This window comes from Parastagonospora nodorum (assembly GCF_000146915.1).
Source record: "Parastagonospora nodorum SN15 chromosome Unknown scaffold_16, whole genome shotgun sequence".
NCBI lineage: Eukaryota > Fungi > Ascomycota > Dothideomycetes > Pleosporales > Phaeosphaeriaceae > Parastagonospora > Parastagonospora nodorum.
Genome location: NW_001884564.1, coordinates 415,984 through 435,302, shown reverse-complemented (window position 1 = coordinate 435,302; position 19,319 = coordinate 415,984). Strand labels below are relative to the sequence as shown.

The 19,319-nt window shown below is 52.0% G+C and overlaps 10 protein-coding genes across 10 annotated transcripts; 6 read left to right on the top strand and 4 right to left on the bottom strand.

Moving 5' to 3' along the window:
- Positions 1-151: 151 nt before the first annotated feature.
- On the top strand, positions 152-1,612 carry SNOG_10137 (hypothetical protein; the record flags this gene model as incomplete). The annotated part of the gene is made up of 3 exons (XM_001800367.1): positions 152-650; positions 900-1,485; positions 1,534-1,612. 3 exons carry the CDS (start codon positions 152-154, stop codon positions 1,610-1,612), a joined length of 1,164 nt encoding a protein of 387 aa, XP_001800419.1.
- Positions 1,613-1,966: 354 nt separating this feature from the next.
- SNOG_10136 (hypothetical protein) lies at positions 1,967-3,486 on the top strand (the record flags this gene model as incomplete). The annotated part of the gene is made up of 3 exons (XM_001800366.1): positions 1,967-2,160; positions 2,554-2,648; positions 2,723-3,486. 3 exons carry the CDS (start codon positions 1,967-1,969, stop codon positions 3,484-3,486), a joined length of 1,053 nt encoding a protein of 350 aa, XP_001800418.1.
- Positions 3,487-4,049: 563 nt separating this feature from the next.
- SNOG_10135 (hypothetical protein) lies at positions 4,050-4,967 on the bottom strand (the record flags this gene model as incomplete). The annotated part of the gene is made up of 2 exons (XM_001800365.1): positions 4,050-4,685; positions 4,782-4,967. 2 exons carry the CDS (start codon positions 4,965-4,967, stop codon positions 4,050-4,052), a joined length of 822 nt encoding a protein of 273 aa, XP_001800417.1.
- A 1,491-nt stretch (positions 4,968-6,458) lies between these two features.
- On the bottom strand, positions 6,459-7,636 carry SNOG_10134 (hypothetical protein; the record flags this gene model as incomplete). The annotated part of the gene is made up of 2 exons (XM_001800364.1): positions 6,459-6,857; positions 7,493-7,636. 2 exons carry the CDS (start codon positions 7,634-7,636, stop codon positions 6,459-6,461), a joined length of 543 nt encoding a protein of 180 aa, XP_001800416.1.
- A 1,169-nt stretch (positions 7,637-8,805) lies between these two features.
- SNOG_10133 (hypothetical protein) lies at positions 8,806-9,225 on the top strand (the record flags this gene model as incomplete). Its single annotated transcript, XM_001800363.1, has 1 exon — positions 8,806-9,225. The coding sequence occupies one exon, from the start codon at positions 8,806-8,808 to the stop codon at positions 9,223-9,225; it is 420 nt and encodes a 139-aa protein (XP_001800415.1).
- A 937-nt stretch (positions 9,226-10,162) lies between these two features.
- Positions 10,163-11,119, top strand: SNOG_10132 (hypothetical protein; the record flags this gene model as incomplete). Its single annotated transcript, XM_001800362.1, has 1 exon — positions 10,163-11,119. One exon carries the CDS (start codon positions 10,163-10,165, stop codon positions 11,117-11,119), a length of 957 nt encoding a protein of 318 aa, XP_001800414.1.
- Positions 11,120-11,584: 465 nt separating this feature from the next.
- Positions 11,585-12,711, top strand: SNOG_10131 (hypothetical protein; the record flags this gene model as incomplete). Its single annotated transcript, XM_001800361.1, has 2 exons — positions 11,585-11,610; positions 11,826-12,711. 2 exons carry the CDS (start codon positions 11,585-11,587, stop codon positions 12,709-12,711), a joined length of 912 nt encoding a protein of 303 aa, XP_001800413.1.
- A 37-nt stretch (positions 12,712-12,748) lies between these two features.
- SNOG_10130 (hypothetical protein) lies at positions 12,749-13,949 on the bottom strand (the record flags this gene model as incomplete). The annotated part of the gene is made up of 3 exons (XM_001800360.1): positions 12,749-12,903; positions 12,960-13,809; positions 13,863-13,949. 3 exons carry the CDS (start codon positions 13,947-13,949, stop codon positions 12,749-12,751), a joined length of 1,092 nt encoding a protein of 363 aa, XP_001800412.1.
- A 601-nt stretch (positions 13,950-14,550) lies between these two features.
- SNOG_10129 (hypothetical protein) lies at positions 14,551-15,966 on the bottom strand (the record flags this gene model as incomplete). The annotated part of the gene is made up of 1 exon (XM_001800359.1): positions 14,551-15,966. The coding sequence occupies one exon, from the start codon at positions 15,964-15,966 to the stop codon at positions 14,551-14,553; it is 1,416 nt and encodes a 471-aa protein (XP_001800411.1).
- Positions 15,967-18,161: 2,195 nt separating this feature from the next.
- SNOG_10128 (hypothetical protein) lies at positions 18,162-19,216 on the top strand (the record flags this gene model as incomplete). The annotated part of the gene is made up of 4 exons (XM_001800358.1): positions 18,162-18,729; positions 18,805-18,918; positions 18,974-19,056; positions 19,109-19,216. The coding sequence occupies 4 exons, from the start codon at positions 18,162-18,164 to the stop codon at positions 19,214-19,216; spliced, it is 873 nt and encodes a 290-aa protein (XP_001800410.1).
- Between the last annotated feature and the right edge of the window lie 103 nt (positions 19,217-19,319).

Genomic DNA, 19,319 nt, shown 5'->3' with positions numbered 1-19,319 from the left:
CGTCTTTGCTCACCAGTAGAACGACTAACAACTCCCGTGAAGGTCACAGAAGCTCGACCAGAGTACAGAAACCCCAGAAGTAGACAAAATTACCTTTGCACGAAGCTCCAACTGGCTACTCGTAGCCTGGTGCTCTCTTTACTATACGAAAATGTCTCGCAAACACTACGTGCCTGACCAGCTTCGAATTGAGCTTGCTCACGCACTGGGCTTCCCCGAATACCTTGTTACCGCAGCCTCCGATCCAGAGCCGTACTTAAATTACATCGCGAACCGCAACCTTGGCAGAGGGACATTGGAAGGCTTCTTGGAGCTAGTCATCCAGGTCGTCGAGTACTTGAACCAGGGAAATGACGACTCAATCTCCGCGCCCAGCATACAGGGACTACTGGATGACTTAGCCACTTCCCCGAGCCAGTACTTCTCAGACACACAGGCTAGGACACGATCGAGACGGGATGATGTGGAAGACACTGTTATGTACATTATCGGCATTTGGACCATGCTTCTGAGCTCTTTCGTTCACTTGCCTGTAGCAGGCGGTGCTCGTAAGATCACATTGGCATACACCATTCGTGCGCAAGAGAAGGGCAGCACGTTAGGCAACAGCCCTTATGAAGGGGGTGTCTCCAGCTTAGTTACTGGAAGTGGTCTGTTGCCCTCGGCAGGGCAATGGGGTCTTCCACAGGGTAGTGATGACAATTCTGCGATGGTACAGGCTGCAGTCGCATTAAGAGCGGCTCTCAGAAGAACACAGGGCTCCAGTTCAGTATCCATAGCCAGCTCGGGAGGCTCTGTTCACTCGCTACAAAATCTCGATACGATTGGCCATAACAATACCAGTATCTCCCTTCGCTTCTTGGACGACCTTGACTCCCTAGAATCACTACACGTTGCAGCAACCCGCCTGAATGCATACACTCTCCGTGTCTTCGGAGCAGTCGACATAGTTTGGACCCACAATCTGTCTCGCCACATGCTACTGTGCAAGCGCAATGGACAATATGTGCTTGAAGTATTTGCGCTACCATGTGCGCTCAGTGCTACAACTTTGACCTCGAGTGCTGTTGGCATCAGCGCCGAATACGCGCAGGAGATTACTGAGTCATACAGCATGCTATTCAATGCTTGGCCAGATACCCCTCGTCACGCGACAATAAGCAGCGCATTTGTTGCTCGCCGCTTCTGCTGGTGCTGGTCGTGTTCCGCGCATCGGTATCGCCATCAGCTCATATCAACGTATCAGAAGCTCAGCGACAAGCGAACACCGGGAGCGAAGAGAAGCAAAAACGCCCATGCGAGCGAATTCGATCCGCTCCTGGTCGAGCTGATGAAAAACGAGCCGTCGGACTGGACGCCAGACCTCTTCCCGTCACTCTGGCCGCGCATTATGATACTCGAAGAACACCTTCAGTCTGCGAAACCTTGGAACATTTGGATCTTGTTTCGTGATCGTAGGGACACTTTGCAGTTTTGGACGTTTTTGTGAGTTTCGCATATCCCGTCCATGTGCTACTAGCTAATTAAGTGCAGTTTCGCCACGGTAGTCGTGATGTTGACTTTTGTCCAAGTCATTCTTGGTGTTGCGCAAGTCGTAGGTTCATTTGCATGAGCACTATCGTTGGTAAATAGAAAATCCAGTTCATGAAAGACTGTTGTTTGGTTGCAAACGGCAACATGTTTTTTTCACTTCGGCGGTCTTACTCTGTTTTGGTACACCGGTATCTCATGCAAGTTCGCTTGCGATGATCTCTGAGTGGGTGCAGCGTACAGCATCATAAGCGCCCGCATCAGATAGCTTTCTTTCAGCCTTGCACCGCCCCTCATGTGATGCAATTGCCACCCTGATAATCGTCCGCTTCCTCCATGTTCTATATGTCACGGGCGCATGATCGGCGAATCTGTCACTAGAGTGCGGTAAGCAGTATCATCTTGACACCCATCGATCTTAGTCTTTACCGGCGCCATGAAATCTCCAAGGCAAGCGAACGAATACCGGAACGCGATCATACAGTACAGCGAACGCTCGTACACCAAGACAATCTTCCAGGGCTTCATATATAGATTTCTACAGGAGTTGCTCAAGCAGGATGAGACAGATCTTGATAAGCAGTTCCCCGATCTAGACGAGCACGTTTTGGCACACCTTTCTGTTTTCGAGTCAGGCTCCGATTATGTGTCATCCCAGTATTCATATTCGCAACTGCAAAGTCTACTGGATGTACCATTGCCATCCAAACGATCGGGCCAAATGCTCTTTCTCGGTGGGCACCTATCTGGTTCTTGGATAGCATCGATAGGAGCAAAGTACGGCATCGGCCCAGAATTCTTCAGGAGACACATCCATCTATGGAGATCAAGACGCGGCGCTGTGCTATATGCTGTTCCCACTATGCCATCAGTGAGCTCCCAAGTCGGCATCACGCTTCGCATAAACACATGTGGTGAATCGACACGTTCACTAGGCGATATTTCCCTATCTGACAGGCGTCAAATGCTCCCTGATAAATTCTTCCATACCCCAAAGGTCCTGACACCGGCGCCGGGAAGTAGTTATATCCGTGGAAATGCTTATCTTGGCGACTCGACCTTTTCGATCGAGCAGGACATATCCATCACTATTGAGTCGGATGGAGAGGGCTGGACGGGTTAGTACTTCACTGTCTTTCTCTGCATCTAAGCTGCATTACCGACTAAACTTGTCCAGCGATACTATGGTCAGACGTCGGCAGCCGAGACCTCTCCCACAGCTCCGACTTCCACTGGTTTCTCTCGCACCTCAAAGCCTGCGCCAAAACCGGCGCCCGATGGATCATCCTCGTCCCCAGCGCGCTCCTCAGCATCGACTCGGAACTCCAACACCCCCTCCCCTCCCTCGCCCCGGGCCCCATCAACCCCAACATCATCACCCCCAACTCCCTGATCCAATCCGCATCCCACCTCCCCCGCGAATTCCACCTGCTCCTCGACCACGCTATCGCCGCCCTCGACCCCCTCTACGCCCTCTCCCCCATCTTCCGCTTCGCCGCCGCCACCTCCAACCAAGTCCTATCCACCATGACGCGGCGCTACGAAATCATCAGCTCGGCGCTGTGGGACATTGACCGCGCCGTCACGCACCTCAACCAACTCATCACGCACAAACACCTCTTGTCCGACCACGCATGCCGCCACGAAGAAGTCCTGCGCTACCTGCAATCGACACATACAATACAGTGGTCTCGCAATCTCACACTCGCACAAGCCAGGGTTGCAAACCAGACCAAGTCCGCTGTCGAAGCGGACTTCGCCTTCCTCGCGGCGCGCTTCAAAGAAACTGCAGAGCACCATCAGAATGCCATCGCGATGCTGACTAGCGCTACCGCGCTCGCTGAGTCGCGCAAGCAGATCCAGCTCGCGACGCAGGTTACCAAGCTGACAGTGCTGGCGAGCGTGTTTCTGCCGCTGAGTTTCGTGACGGGGTTGTTTGGGATGAATTTTGTGTGAGTTGGAGGGGCTTAGGATTTGGGTTTGGGGGGTTGTTACGGTTTGTGTAGGGGTAGGGACGGTGGCTGTTTATGGATGGGGGAGGTGGAGGGAGGGGGTTGGGACGGTTTGGAGGAGGCACCTGGGCGATGGGGGTGGGATTGAGATGGGAGGGAGATAGAGAGGTGGACCAGAATCTCTTGGGAATTTAAAACGAGTCCAGTCTACATCTTCGTCAGCTGATGTGTTTCGATCGTCAGAACCTGAAGCAGTCACTGCAGCTCAACATCAACTCCTCGGAAAGACCTTTCAGTCAACCTGAATCGATAAGTATTATCATTAAACTTTCTCATCTAATGCCGGCAATCCACAAAACTGCCTATGCACTATGCCGTTCCATGCATGTAGGTGTATAAACGCGTGTACCAATCCAATCCAATCCATGAACAATGAATCCCCCAATCCCTCCAAAAAGTAAGTCAAGCAGACGCCGCGCCGTATAGTCGTGTACGCTGGTATGCCCAATATGAAGAAAGAAGAAAGTGGCAAAAGTTTGCCCAAATGCTGAACGTCACTCAGGTCTTCTAGAGGACCAGCGCGGCACCGAAAATGACAATGAAGGCGCCGAGCATGGAGCCCTTTGCGATGCCAAAGGAAGCGGCAGCTGCACCACCTGCAGGCGGCGCGTCAGCTGCACCGGTCTGACCCGCGCTGCTGGAGCGGGTCGAAGACGGCGAACCAGTTACTGATCCTGTCATCGAGACGTTGGAGCTAGCAAACGACGCAGAGGGCCCGACAGCACTCTTGCTAACGGTGCTAACAGCACCAGAAATAGTTGCCAAGCTGCTCTCCACGGTCGCGACACTGACGCTCAGACTCGACACGACAGCTGTGCTAGTCACAGAGCTCGTGCTCGCCGATGCCGACGGGGAAGGCTTCTGTGGGAATGTGACTTGGATGCGGATCTCCTCGCACTGGTCGCCGATCCACTCGTCGTAGAGGTTGTAGAAGCCGCCGGAGCTGCATTGCCACCAGCGTGTTGAGCCACCTATGGCGAGGGACCCGTTGGAGCAGATGCTGAAGCCGCCGGTGTAGATGGCGCCGGCCTGGGGTGGGCCGTCGAACTGGAACTGGCGGTTTGCTACGACGGAGCCAGTGCGGCCGTCGCGGTCGCGCAGAATGCCATCCTCTAGGTTACAGACGAGGGCACCGTCAGCGGCCTGTGGAGTATGCGTCAGTACACTGTTTGGTGCGATGTCTCGGGCGGGGACGTTGCGGTGGGGACGAGGAATGGGAGGTGTGTTGTCATGTCTTACCTCGGAAGCAGATTCGCGCTTCTCGGTGGCATGGTGGACTTTGAGCGTTCCTATCGTGAAGTTGCCGTTGGCGTTGGGTTCGCAGCCAGATGGTGGTCCTTGAGACGGAGCAATGCCCTCCTCGACACCTTGGGCGATGCTTGTGGCCGCGAGGAAAAGTGGAGCGAGGATCGTGGAGGTACGCATCGTTGCCGTGTGTCTGAGTAAGGGATGATGGTAATACGCCTATTTGATACCCGCGTGATATAAGGCGGTAGAATGCTCAATGGAAGAAAAGACAACGCTGTCGTAAAGAAGATGGGATGGAAGAGAGCTAAAAACCAAGGCGAGGTTGGGTATGCGCGTCCTCAAATTGTTGGTGCAACGTTCGCGCCCGCCGCACCCAAGCAAGGACGGCGCCAGCCTTGGAATCGGGTTGTTCCTGCAGATCGAGGCTCAATGGGGCCTGGTTGCCGAGAACTACAGCAACTGCCCCCTGTCTTGCAGGAAACACTGATATGATTATATCATTTTGACCAGGATGAAGAGCCGAACCACGGGCGCAGATTGCAGCAATGCAAGAGATAGGGATGCGCGGTGTTGGCTGCCTTTTTTTCTCTATCTGATGGACTTCTACCTTTCGCCATTTTCGCTATGCTCTGAATCCTGCGTGCAGCGCATTTGGCGCAGGCATTAAGGCAGGTACCCGCCACTTGTCCTGCCACAAAACGTTGGCTCAGCCGCTCAGTTGTCATCCCGCGCATCTCGATCCTGTCTCTTGGCGATCTCATGAAACGAAACACCACGTCAAGCGCCGTGCGCATTAACTGCGATTCCCCATATCGACGGTGCCGAGACACCGGATGGTGGATGTGTTCGATAACGTTTGGTGCTCGAGCTTGTTGACGTCAGACGCATTGAGGACGTTTGGTCGTTGTTCACATGTGCTTGCGCAAGCTAGGTACTCCTAGCTTTGTACAGACTACCAAGACCGCATTCGCGCGTCGTGTCCAAGATCGCGCCGAGTTGTTACACTAGCCTGCTGTAACCTGCTGGACGACTCTCGTACCTGACATCGCCATCCGCCACAGAACTCACGGCGATATCGTTCGACACCATCTGAATCTCGTGCGTCATTTGAGCCATGTCTGTTGAAGAACCCGGATGTGCTGAGTTGGCCCCTCCTGAGGCACTCGCGGCTTGTGGGCTTCTCGCCGCCCATGCTGCACCATTTCGCTCTCGTTGCATCGCGATTTTCGCCTCATCGCACACGCACTTGATTGCTGCAGACTGAACTTGCGCAGCTCTCGCTTGGAGCGCAGGTATCTGACATCTATCACGCCGACCAAGGTCGGGCTGGTTCAAAATGCCTGGCTTGTAGGTATCTGCACATATCGCAGATACAAGTTTGCCAATCTCGTCAGGCCCATGCATCATCTCAAGAAAGAAGTACTTGTACCAGCCGGCACGATTCAGTGCGGGCATGTACGACACGGGAGACGGTTGGAGCTCTGAAACCACCGCAAGGCTTTGGGCGTGCGAGTGCTGGTTGAAGTTCCAGACTGGTGATAGCGAAGGTTGCACAGGCACCATCACATGTGGCACGCCCTCTAGACCCCACATTCTTGCCAATGCATGGTAATTGTTGAAGGAAAACAACTCTGATTTGCGTTAGCTATCGACTCATATTGTGCTACACTAGTGCTTACCATGTGCCTCGTCATTGAGCTCGATCCAGACTTTTAGAACCTTAGGTGCTTCTAACAAGCCCGTGTTCTGCGGCTCGAACTTTCTGTCAAGCGCCTCGAAGAGCAAGTCGGCGAGGATGTAGAACTCACGAGTTGGTTGTTCTGTAAGTGGATCTGCGAATCTCCATGGATCTGCCAGAGGTAAATTACTGGCGCTTACAGCGCGGCGAGAAACTGAAAATCGCTTCGTAAGCGAAGCTGCTTGTTCACCACCCGAGGGTTGGTAGGCTTGATATGGTGGAGATCCTGGAGTGCTCGGCCCCATATCGCCCGGCAGCTCTGCAATGAACTCAGTAGGTGCAGGCGGCGGACCTGTGGATTGTACAACAGTTGTTGGGTGCTGAATGGGCTGCGGAGATGCGGTCGGTGCTGGGACAGATTGCGCATGCGTCTGTTGTGGAGGCGGGCTGACGGTATGTGGAGGTGGACTGACAGGCGGTGGAGGAGCTTGGCCTTGAGGGGTCATAGGCGAGTGCGAATTCCACTGCGTTTGTTGTTGACTGTTCGGTAAAGGGGGTGAGGGTACAGTCTGATATGGTTGACCAGGAGAAGGACCGGGGGGCAAATGTGAAGAGCTCGAGTTGTTCCACTGTGTAGGCTTGTTTGGAGGGATCATTGGCGATACGTCCCCCGTGTGCGGGTTCTGGGTATTCTGAACATTTCCGGGGCTTTGTGTACCACCAACGACACCTGTATATTGACCCGTCTGGTACGGCTGACTCGGCTGGTATTGTCCTTGTGCTGCTCCTTGATGCTCATGTTGCCCTTGCTGTGCGTAGTGCTGGTCCGACCCAGTGTTTCCGGTCGCATTGAACGCCGTGTGGTTGTGACCTGGTGCACCCGGGGGTGGTGCATTCGAATTTGGTTGCGTAGGGAAGTAATTGTTCTGTCCCGAAACGCCAGTTGCTGGACTGGCGTAATTGGAGGTTTGGTATGGTGATTGCTGCGCATGATATGGGTTCGGTGCTTGCGGAGGGGGCGGACCAGGAGGTTGTTGAGGATGAGCCCATTGCTGCTGCTGTGGTTGAGGGCTGTATGTCTGCGCTTGGTACTGTTGCTGCTGGTAGCCTTGGGGCTGGTTGTACTGCCCCTGCCCTTGCCCTTGTCCTTGATTCTGACCTTGACCATGGGCCTGCTGGTAATTCTGGTAGCTCTGGAGGTGTTGAGGTGGACCGCTAGCTGCTGTCTTCCCTCCCCAATTTCGAGCTTATGCTCTTGCCCAGCTTGTCCAACATGGGCTTACCAGTAGTCACAGCCTGTAGCATCTGCCCATACATGCCTCCAGACTTGCCCGAACGCGCTTGGTTCGGCGCGCCCGGCTGATAGTTCTGCTGGGGCTGCGCATTCTGGCCTGGTGTAGAAGTCCCTTGAGTTGGTGCTGTATAAGGCCCTGGCGGCGGTGTAGAACCATAGTTAGACATCGTGAGACTTTTGGCTGGCTTGCGATTTTAGTCGCTGAGACAGTCGACTCGGACCCCGCTGGTCCGCAGCCTGAAGACGCCCAACAGCCTCAGCCGCATTGTCTTGGCAAGGGGGATTCGAGTCAAGATTAGCTTTCAGTACATTCGTTAGTGCAGTGATCAAATGTATGGCATAAACAGCACTGTCGCCATCGCGCACTTGTGTGGTGAAGGATGCAAGTTATACCAAGCCCCAGTGGATAGACGGAAGTCACGGCTCACTTTCTCCAGGGTCCCGAGGTCTGTGGCGCTCTGCTGTGGCGTTACTGTGGCGCGCACTATCAATAGCGTATTGAACATCGACACACCATTTATCCATCGAAATACTTCCCATGAATTTTAGAAACTCTAAGCCAAAATCTATGTGACAAGATTTTGAACTGTCCTGCAGGGGACATGTGATGCGAATCACTCGCGCAATCCTTTGCTCAAGGCGTCCATCAGGCAACCTCCTTAATTACAAAAGAGAAGCCATTTGACCTATTCATTGCTCATCAGTGCGAAACACTGTCCCCAACATCTCCGCTTGCATCTCGCGCTTCCCGTCGAATCCGCGTAAATCGATATGTTAACAAAGTCCGCCATTTTGCTCTCACTGGCTCTCTGCAAGGCTGTTGCGGCGAGTACCGTATTCCGTCTTCATCTAGCAAACCAGCAAACCGCCTTGATCGGACCGTCACTACCACCAGTTACCGAGCCAGAAGATCCAAACAAAGTGCCAGGTCACAATAATGTCACTTACGGACCCGTACCTAAGGCGGAACAACTGTTCAAGCTAGAATACCTCGAGGTCACTCCAACGCCCATTCCTGTGTATGTTAAAGCTTGACTATCAGTATGCTAGTGATATGGCTAAGTTCTGCCAGTGACCAGATCTTCTTTACTTTCCTCCGCGGCGGCATACCCTCATACAAAGAGAAGGAGATCCCAGACCTCGAAAAGCAACTCCGCACAGCGACAATCAACATCATTGTTTCTGTCGTCGCCGATGATGGTTATCACGAGCAGACGCTGAATTCGACTATTCCCTTTGCTCCGATAGCATTGGCTAACAACGCTCATCTCTCCATTCGCAACGAAGCGGGCACTTACGTGCAGCGTCTCGAACCAGGTTACAACGAAGTCTTGACTGACTATTGGATACCATTTAAGTGGCTGTCAACTGGAACATGGACACTTGAAATTGTAGCTAGGCTGGGGAATGGAGATTGCTTGTTTGCCTTCACGCTCACACAGCGCTTGGAAGGGGCATGGTGAAACGCGAGTCAAGAATACCGGTGCTGCTTGCACCTGCAGTCGCAATACGAAGACAAGTTTCGCTTCCTCGTTTATAGATACAATATACACTGAGCTTAATTGAAAAAGCAAGTGCGACCTTACGTCAAGTTACATTGTACGATGAATATGTCATCTCTCACCTGCTCTCGTCCGACACCATACTCGCACGACACCGTCTTCAAAATCCTCTTGTATTCTCGGTCCTTCTTCCATAACCTTTTGCGACTTCGTAGGATAGACGTACATGAAGTTCTTGCATACCCACAATTTCTCATTCCCAGCGATCCAGCAACCTTAACTCTCACCACATATCTCTCGCTTCACTCACACATCCCGCACTAGCCGCCGCCGACCCTCCACACAGCAATGAAATGCCCACCCAAACCTCAATATCCCCACTGCACGGATACAGCTTTACTGTCCTTACATCCTCGTCTACAATATTGCTCCAACTCACCTTCCTTCCATCAACGGGTTCCCATTCAGGTTTCGGCTGGCTGGTGTAGTAGCAATATTACACTTAACAAATGTGATTTGGGTGGTCGCCTGTTCGATACTCGGAACAGAAAAACTATTAAGTTAGTTTATATGTCGCTTGAGCTTCGCGGGTTGGTTAACTACCAGACCAGTTCGATCGGGGTCGATAGTGCTTTTTTGCTTTTTTGGGATCAGAGCTTTAGGAATTTTTCTTGCTTTTGAGTGTTGACTTTCGAAGACTCGCCTGTTCATGCATCTAGAGGGATTCGCGCTAAGCTTAATCAACGATATGACTCCAGCATCGGGCGTCTTGTATCTTCGTACCTCAGATCAACCTAGCGCCGTCTGAGTCACACCTCCTATTTAAAACAAGAGCTCGCAAACGCTCCTCCGCTCGGTGTAGCGACACTGTCCAAAGTCGCTATATGACTATTTGACGATGGCGTCTTTCAGATTCCAAAACGGGACTGTGATACGTCTACCAAACGAGATACTTCTTCTTATCATTAGTTTCATTCCTATCGACCATATACTCTCTTTCCGAACTGTATCTCGCACGATCAGGAATCACATCGACAACGCCGTCCTTCTCTCCTACCTTTATCGGGCACGCATTGTTGCGAACGCAGACCACCAATCAGCCAACAATAGTGCAAGCAAACACGTACTACTCAAGTTCAATTTCTTACATATGGAGAAGTTCCCAAAGTCTGGGAGACCTCATGCGCTTTGGGAGGGCTCGCACGCCGTCTTTCAGGTTGACGAGAAGTGGATCGAGAATGACGAAAATTACAGGCACTGGAACACGCGAGGCACGTCTTCTTTAAAATGGCTCAGCGACGAAGATTACCATGCAGTGGCGGATGAGTCTGCAGACTGGTTTGTCGAGCTTGACCGTGTTGCCCTCGACCTGGATAGTGGTGTTACAACCAAAGACCCGACGGATTATTACGATCACACATGGAGACCCGGATATTTCGCTTTCAACAGGGACGCGCTGACAGTCACGTTCGACTGGCGAATCGTGCTGCGCAACTTCCTCGTCATGGAAACTGAGATCACAAGGAGGATTCGCGAGCAAGACGGACCCGACCCGCTCTATCACTTCGATGAAGACGATGGATCACCAATACCACAGGTCAATCCCTCGCCGACATACACTTATGGTCCGGTAGAGGACTACATTCGCGCCTGTCGCCGTGACACCTTCTTCCGGGTACTGGATCATACGGGCCCGAAGGATTATGAGGTCGATCGCGGCATTCTGCGTCTTCCCAAGTTATTTGGCGGTCACAATTACGAAGGCTGGGGGCCTCCTAATTATCATCATGAAGCCGTCAAGAGGCATGAAGACCCAGCGATGGAGATCATCATGGATTTGCGACAAGGGACCTAAGTGGGCGCGCGCTTGCATAGTACCTCTTAATTTCCTTGATCGTGAAGAGAAAGCGAATGAAGTGTCGAAGGACAGCGACGCGGGAGCTTCTCCAGATCGCCGTTGTGGGCCCTCTAGCGCCGCCCAGATCCTGGAACGACCCATGAAACAAATGACCCCTGCCATCTCCCCGTCACAACATCATCGCATGCGCATCCGTGGCCGACCTTGAGAACCTGTTTCGCAAGCACGTGTAAAGCTTACCTCGGTGGTACCGCATATTAGTGAATACTAGCGAATGGCACCGTGTCGCCACTATTAGATAAACTTGAAATTGCGCACAGCCACTCCTGCACCATCCGTCACCATTCAGTGGAAGACGTGAGTGCCGGCTATATGGGCTTCCCGTCCCGTGGGCGCTTGATCAAAGGTGTATTTGCGCTGATTGCCATCATGTTGCGGTAGACTGTATCTTCTTCAATCACCATGGATATTAAGAACCAGGAACAAATGTAAATGGACTACCTTTCTGCTCGCCCGGGGTGACAAGGAACTGACGACACAGTGCGATCGACACATGCATTTCTGTAGTGCAGGTTTACTTCCCGTGTCAGGAAAGTACTCCGCTGAATCACACCTGTTTGTGTGAGCAGTACGCATGGCATGTTGCGTAGGACTCCTTGTTACATTTAAGCTCACATAGAATCGCGTACTGATCAAGGATTAGATGCCACGACAACCATGCCTCAAGTCGCTCCAATCGCATCAATGCCGACACAGCAATGCGCAAAAGCTGTCTCGCAGCCGGCATCATTGACCTCCCTACGATTCAGCGCAACCGCAATCCAGAACGCAGACAGCTCGGAAGCTTCCTGAACAGCCTTGGCGGCGTAGCCGCCTCCTTCTTTTCCAGGGAAAGCATCGCGCTTCCAATACCAACTGCGATACCAAGTTCGCCAGCTCTTACATCTGCACAAACAACCACACCAGCGCAAACATCACGAGCCCCGTCGGCAACACAAACTGCACAAAGCAGTGCGCCAGCACCAACGACCTTCGCTTCTTCCGTGAGCCCTACGGTCTCACAAGTATCTTCGGATTCCGTGGCCTCGCAAACTGCTGCAGCGTCGACTTCCCAGAGCTCGAAACCATCCACGGGCCTCATCGCAGGCGCCGCAGTCGGTGGCATAGCCGTCGTAATCCTTCTCGCCATCCTAATAACACTATGTCTCCGCCATAAGCGCAAGAAGCGGGAAGCGCCACTCCCCTACAAACATTCTCCTATGCTCGACAACGCGTCTCATCGCAGTCTGGACGAAACGCTCGTGGAGCGCACCCCGATGGTTGAACCGCGAACACCACACTATCAGCAAGAGGTACCTATTGGTGGCTACGTACAGAACGAGAAGGCCGCGTACAAGGCTGGTAATAAACCATTACCAGTGCCCGCGCAGGTGGAGATGGAAACGAGCGCGAATGTGTGGGAATTGGACGCGACGGAGAAGCCGAGGCCGATACGGGTGGGATTGGAGTCACCGATTATTGCACATGGGCAGATGCGGAGCGAACGAAATGAAAGAAGGAGAAACCATCGTGACGAACTACATTTCTAAGTATATCTGGATCTCAAATAGGACAGGAACAGCGTGTCTAATGTATAGCCGAATCTACACGTCCCATTCCACCTACTTCGACCAATATCTTGACATGGCTTTCTTTGTCGTTGATCAGGGCTTTGATGCCGCCTTCGACGAGATCTTCGAGTTGAATTTTGCTGGTGATCATTTTACTGGGGTTCAACTTTCCTGAAGCGCCGCATTAGCATTCACATATTCCGTGCGAGTCTGACGGCAACACTCACCGGCAGCGAGGTGATCAATAACAGCTTGTACGTCTTTCCTCTGATAACCAAGCACGGCGGTGTACTTCGCTTCTCGGAAAACCAACATGTTCGGGTTGAAGGGCACTTCCTTTTCCCAGATAGCTACGTTGACAACAGTACCGCGTGCTCGCACTGCGGTACATGCTGTCTTCAGGCTTGCAGGTACGCCAGCGCAGTCGAACACGATGTCAGGTCCATCTTGTCCACTCAATTCTCTGCTGATAGCAACAGTATCATATGTCTTCGGGTCAATAACATGGTGCGCGCCAAATTCGCGAGCGAAGCGTTGTCGCGCCCTTGATACCTCGGAGAGAATGATGGTCTTGGTGTTTAGTGCAACGAGGCATTGCACAATTGCCAGGCCGATGGGTCCGCCACCGAGGACCATGACGACTGAGTCTGGGGTAAGTGGAGCGGCAGAGATTGCGTGCCATGCTACACTGAGTGGTTCGACGAGCGCTCCGATGTCTAGGGGTACATTATCTGGCAGAGCGAGTACGGCGCTTTCTGGTACGACAACCGAGTCACTCAGGCCGCCGCCACCACCCGAGAGACCGATGAAGCCGCCATTATAGCATACGTTCTCGACGCCCGCTTTGCATGCATGGCACTTGCCGCAGTAGATGGTTGGTTGTACAACAATGGGTTGACCCACAGAGAAGGAGGTCACGTTGGGGCCGAGTTCAGTGACTGTTCCGGAGAACTCATGGCCCAGGGTGATCGGGATCGTGTCGTGTGTCACAGGATGTGGTTTCGTAGGTGCGAATGTCGGTCCACCCAGGTATTCGTGGAGATCGGTTCCACAGATCCCTACGTACGCCGGGGCGATCTACTATTACATCAGCCAAAATGTCTTCTCATATGATGAACGTCGCCAAGTACCCTGATCTGTCCTGCGCCGCATTTCTGCTCATCCACATCAGTCTCGATGCGAATGTCTTCTTTGCCATAGTATCTTGCAGCTCGCATGACGTTGGTGTATTCGTTCCTCCAGTGCTAGCTCTTGAGTTTGTATCCTTGTCTCTTTCTCGAATGATGACGGTGTTCACAAACGCGCTCTCGATGGCAGACATCCTCCTCCCCTCTTAAACCTAAAGAGAGCGTGACGGAACTACTGCGCACTCGGCTGATCGATGATTGTATCGAACCCCACCACAGGAGCCGCTCATACGTTTACGGCGACACTGGCCTTAAGTGTGGGTACATGGGTATCAGGCCTTGGCGCAATTGTCTGACAGGACGCACAAGAGGGGTACGTCACCCTTGACGTCGGGTACAAGACCGTAAGACGAAAATCTCCAAGAAAGTCCGCTTGACCGGAACCGCCTGATCGTAGTTCAGCCCAGTTGACATTTGGTGCGGGCGTTAGCTTTGCGGGGGCGGGGACAACAGCAATGCGGGGTGAACCAATCGGCTATCGGGAGCACCACTACGGCTTGTACGTATCGTACTGTCTACATATCTGTAGCCCTTGCAAATGTCTGTAACAAATGACTCGGCGTCGAATGTTTCGCAGGAAAAAGTAGGGACAGCGCCCTCTGTAGAGCTTCCAGCAAGCTCGCCTGGCCCATCAGATATCGCTACTCAGGTCATCGAAGCTATCCTCGGAAACAGAAAGGACTTGGTTGGAGGACGCAAGTAAGGCGCACATTTGGGCCATAACTTTCTTTTGACTTCTCCACTTATTCACTCGCTCGTGTATCTGCGCGCGTAACTCATCCGGCCATGCGATCGGATTGTAGGGGACCTGCTCTTCTTGTGACGTCGAGACCGGAATGTTATACGCGAAGCCTGGGAACATATGGGCCCTGAACTCATCAAACTCTCGCTCTAGGTCTTTCCACTCTGTGTCCATGGTTTTGAGATCTTCACTCAACTGGTACATACGTGCAATCTCGTCTGTACTCATGGCTGCTTGGCGACGGAGGAATAGTAGGGCGTCAATCGCAATATTCTCGGCTGCTTGGAGGGGTGCATGATCCTGATAAGGCTTGCCGAAGAGCGGACGTAATAGCCGGAGTGACCACTTCAGGTGACGATCTACTTTGTTGTTTGGATCGAGGGACGCGTGCAAGCGTTGGCGACGGACTTCTCGTAAGCAATCTTCGGCGTGGTTAAAGGTGAAACGGCCAGATCTTCGCTGAGACGATGTCAGCGTCCGTTTGGCCTTGGAATCCGGCCGACCCACCTGATCAAGCATGCGGCGAAGAGCAGCCTCGGTCTTCAAGAAGCGAAACAGCATGTCTTTCCAGGCTACTTTAACGGTACCCTTATTCATGTCGACCGTGACTTCGAATGAATGTCTTCCTGCTTCAAGAGGGAGATCTAAATCAATCACTGCGCGGTCGACTTTGATGCACCATCGCAGTGTGCCAAAACCCTCTTCAGCACCAGTGAGTTCAAGTCGAGATGCCGCATTCCTCCAAATGGTGTCAGCATATTCGATTGTGCTGTCATATTTCGAACCTGCTCCCTCAGTATTAGAGCCGGTCACAAACTCGCTCATGTCGATGTTGAAGACAGCGTGTGTGCTACCCCAAATCGGGCGAGACTCCCGTTGCGCGTATGCAGAGCTAGAGCTGTCTTCGACATGATCGAACGTGGCATGTAGGAATTGCATGCGGTCATATTGCTCGTCCGTCAGGTTTCGCAAAGGCCAATGGGTTCGTGGACCCACGAAACCAATCAGCTGAGTGCGTCGTAGATGGTGGTACAGCGTACGCCCATCAATGGCGTCACGGAAGCCGCGGCAGACCAGGCGCCAGTCGAGGATGTAGTCGACAGGAACATACTCCAGCACGTGTAAAAGGAGTTCAGCTGGAAGATTTGCGACGGAGGCCGGCGGATTTTGGCTTGCATCGATGGAATCAATAAGAGCGCTTACGTCATCGTCGTTAAACCCCAAGTTGAAGTGTCGTGAGAGCCATGAAGGCAGCTGCGACGCAGCCGTGGTATTCAGACTGCCACCTGATGCAGAGGAAGTCATTGTTTGCGACTGACGTGGTGTGGAAGTTGACACAATATTGTGGTACGCGATGTTGGGGCGATCAACGGCCCGAACAGATCGCGCCTTCTCGTCGCGTTCTCACGTGAAAGAAAAACGCCAACCTCGCCTGGGCAGCTTTACTTCTACGAAACCTTTACGAGTCTACTGTGTATCACTTACATCTCATTTTGCAACCGACACACGATCGACAAAATCAACGACGAGGAACTGTATGGTCCAACGACAATATGTGATGCGTGATGGGCTTTGCAAGGATGCGCAGCATGAAAGCAATTTTCTGGCGGCAGATTGTGGAATCTTCGCAAGCTCGATAAATCAGCGATGACTTCGAATCTCATACCCTAATTTTCTTGTTGCCATCCGTGTAAGCATTCGGCATCATTCTTCTGATTTACTCAAAACCATTTTGCCCGACTTCGTCTCGATGCTTCATACACGATCAGTTGTGTCAGTGAGACGATAGGATTATAGCGCCGCATTTAGCGAGCTTACTGATACTCTAGTCATTGTTAGTTCCCCATCATCGCACCAATTCCATTCAAGTTACGGCAAGAAGATCCAGATGGGTCGGTCTTCCCACTTGCGCCATCGATCCCATCAGTAAAGGCGCCGTGTCAGAGCACAAGAAAACTTGTGACTGTATGCGCTGATATCCTTGCAACACGTGCGTATCCACAAGAGACTTATGCCACTGAAAAAAAAAGTTGATCAATAACATAGCTCAAGTCGGTTTCTACTTCACATGATGAGTTGGTGTTTGATCCTATCCGTCCAAAGTCGGGTTTGGCGGACTCATCACGGGCTGTTATTCTCACACATCGACGCCAGGTAAATTTGCCTATCGTTAGAATCGAGGAAGTAAGCCAAAGAGGTGTTTATAAAGATGCGCGAACCAAGTTAAGCTTACACACTACACCTCCAGCTGGAAAAACGTCCGCTCTTAGCCGTTCCGCTCACTTCGCCTACTCTGCTAACCAATGGCAAAGTGAGTCAGTCCCACCTGGCGGATAATGCAAGAAGAATTTCGGTTGTCACGCGATCCTTTCCAAGCCACGGCGGTAGCGAGGACAACGTGCCAACAACTCCAAAAAGACAACAAACTCGGTCTTCCCTTCTTCAAATATGGAAATTTCGACTAGTTCTACGAATCTTTGGGTCTTCATTGGGCGGACCGTGCCGTAGCGCGATTGAACAGATGCATCTCACGTAATCGACTACAAAATCTCTGCCGAGCAAGCCTCCTGGCGGCACAGTCAGCGGCGTCCTGCTCGTTCATCATCGCCGAGGTGGAATCGCATGGGTGGGTTGTGTAATCTCAAACTACGCCCCACAGTTGCTATAGAAAGAAATGGTACCAGATGACATAGGCGCACACACGCGCATCTCACCGAAATGCATCTATTAGCCGGGCCATTCAATCGAGTCGAATGTAATCCGCCATGAACGGGCGGTTGAAACCCATCGTCTGAAGCTGCTGCAGAAAATCTGCGCTGGTCGTTCGGACGCGTCTGCTTTGATGAAGCGCTCCGCCATGCATGAGATCACCCCATTGCTGCCATCCAGATCCACGGCTTTGGAATTGATATCGAGATGCTTTTTCTCCGCACATTAAGCTAAGATGCTTGTTTGAGTGCAAAAGGCAATCGCCTAGATGCTTGATTGGTTGTCTAACTGTGGTCGAGCTGGCTGATTAGGCGTTGTCGTTTACAAAGACTGCATAAGGGTTAGTGTTAAGCAAGGGATTGTGTATGGAAATAATGCGGCAATCACTCTCCGTCTTGAACAAAGCCACAAATATGTTTTCAGGATGGGGCCCGGTGGCTTGAACACGCGGCAGAAACACCCTCCAGGTGGCCACGACCAGCTGCATCCTGTTATCTTCCTTCTTTAAGGCGCTAACGGGTCGGCTATGAGGCCATCCGATTCCGTCACCCAGGAGATATTGTTGCGTTGGGCATGATCAACCATGTCCGTCGTGTGGGTGTCTTGACTAATATAGCAAACAAGGCGCCACGGGCAACGGCGGCGCTATTGAAAAGCATGTGAGTCTCTATTCTATTCCTAGCAGACGTTGATAGTATATCGCCTACTCTTTCAGTATATGTAAGGCATTAGCGGAGTTCTCATCCAGCTTCGTCAACATTTTGCATACATTCCAGCAATAATTTTGCATCATGGACCAACGAAGTCGTTTCGATAACATGACCAACCTCTCAGAAGATGATCAGAAGCTCGTCTTCGACTTTGGATCCGGGGTCCAGGCTTCAGCTCCCCATCATACCATCCATGGAGCTTTTGAGAGCATTGTAGATGTTCATCCTGGTGTCTTGGCTGCTGTACACGATGGGCAGAAGATAACGTACAAACAGCTCGACATTTCTGCTAACCGTCTTGCAAACTACCTTGTTGGCTCTGGTCTCCTGCCAGGTCAACGAGTGTGCTTAGTGGTACAGAGATCTCTGGATATGCTCGTTGGCATGATGGCTATACTGAAAGCTGGGTGTCAATACGTGCCCATCGACGGTGGAGTCGCTTCAGATCAGTCTTTGCGGCACATTTTCGAGGATACAGACGCGCGCTTCATTTTGTGTCTGCCAAGATTTTGGGACAGAGTGAACAAATTCAAGGGCCAAGATGCAATCGTCTTAGAGCTAGGCATGGAAACTGGAGCGTTCTTCTCTCCCACGAGACCTGGTATCAAAGTCTCTCCGGAAGACGGTGTTTATGCCATGTATACATCAGGTGAGTTTCCTCCAACTGATTTCCACACTTTTGTCTAATCAGCACCATGAGTAGGGAGTACTGGCGTCCCAAAAGGTGTGGATGTTAAACACACCACCATGACAAATGCCCTTCTGCTAGAACCTGGGAAGTTAGGGATGACCGTCGGCACTAAAGTTGCTCAGGTCTTGAGCATCTCTTTTGCCATGGGTATGTATCCTAGAACCGCAATGTGACTGTATCGTTCATGACCAAAACAATGTAGGTGCATGGGAGATGCTTGGCTCATTGGTCAATGGGGCAACTCTCTACCTTCGAACTTCTGACTGGAGCGCGACGTTGACCCAGGTGTGTTTGACATAAGGTAGTGGCAGTGACAGTGATATTGACAAGTTTGTAGGTCGATACCTTGATCTGCACACCGTCCATCCTCGCCAAACATTCGCAAAGAGACTTCCCGAATATCAAAACAGTTGCTGTAGCAGGAGAAGCTTGCCCGCAGTCGTAAATATGATCCCGATTCTGATTGCTTGCTCGACGATGTGCTGACTTGGACTGAAAGGCTCGCTGACGATTGGGCGCAAGGAAGGCGCTTCCACAATTTGCTGGGA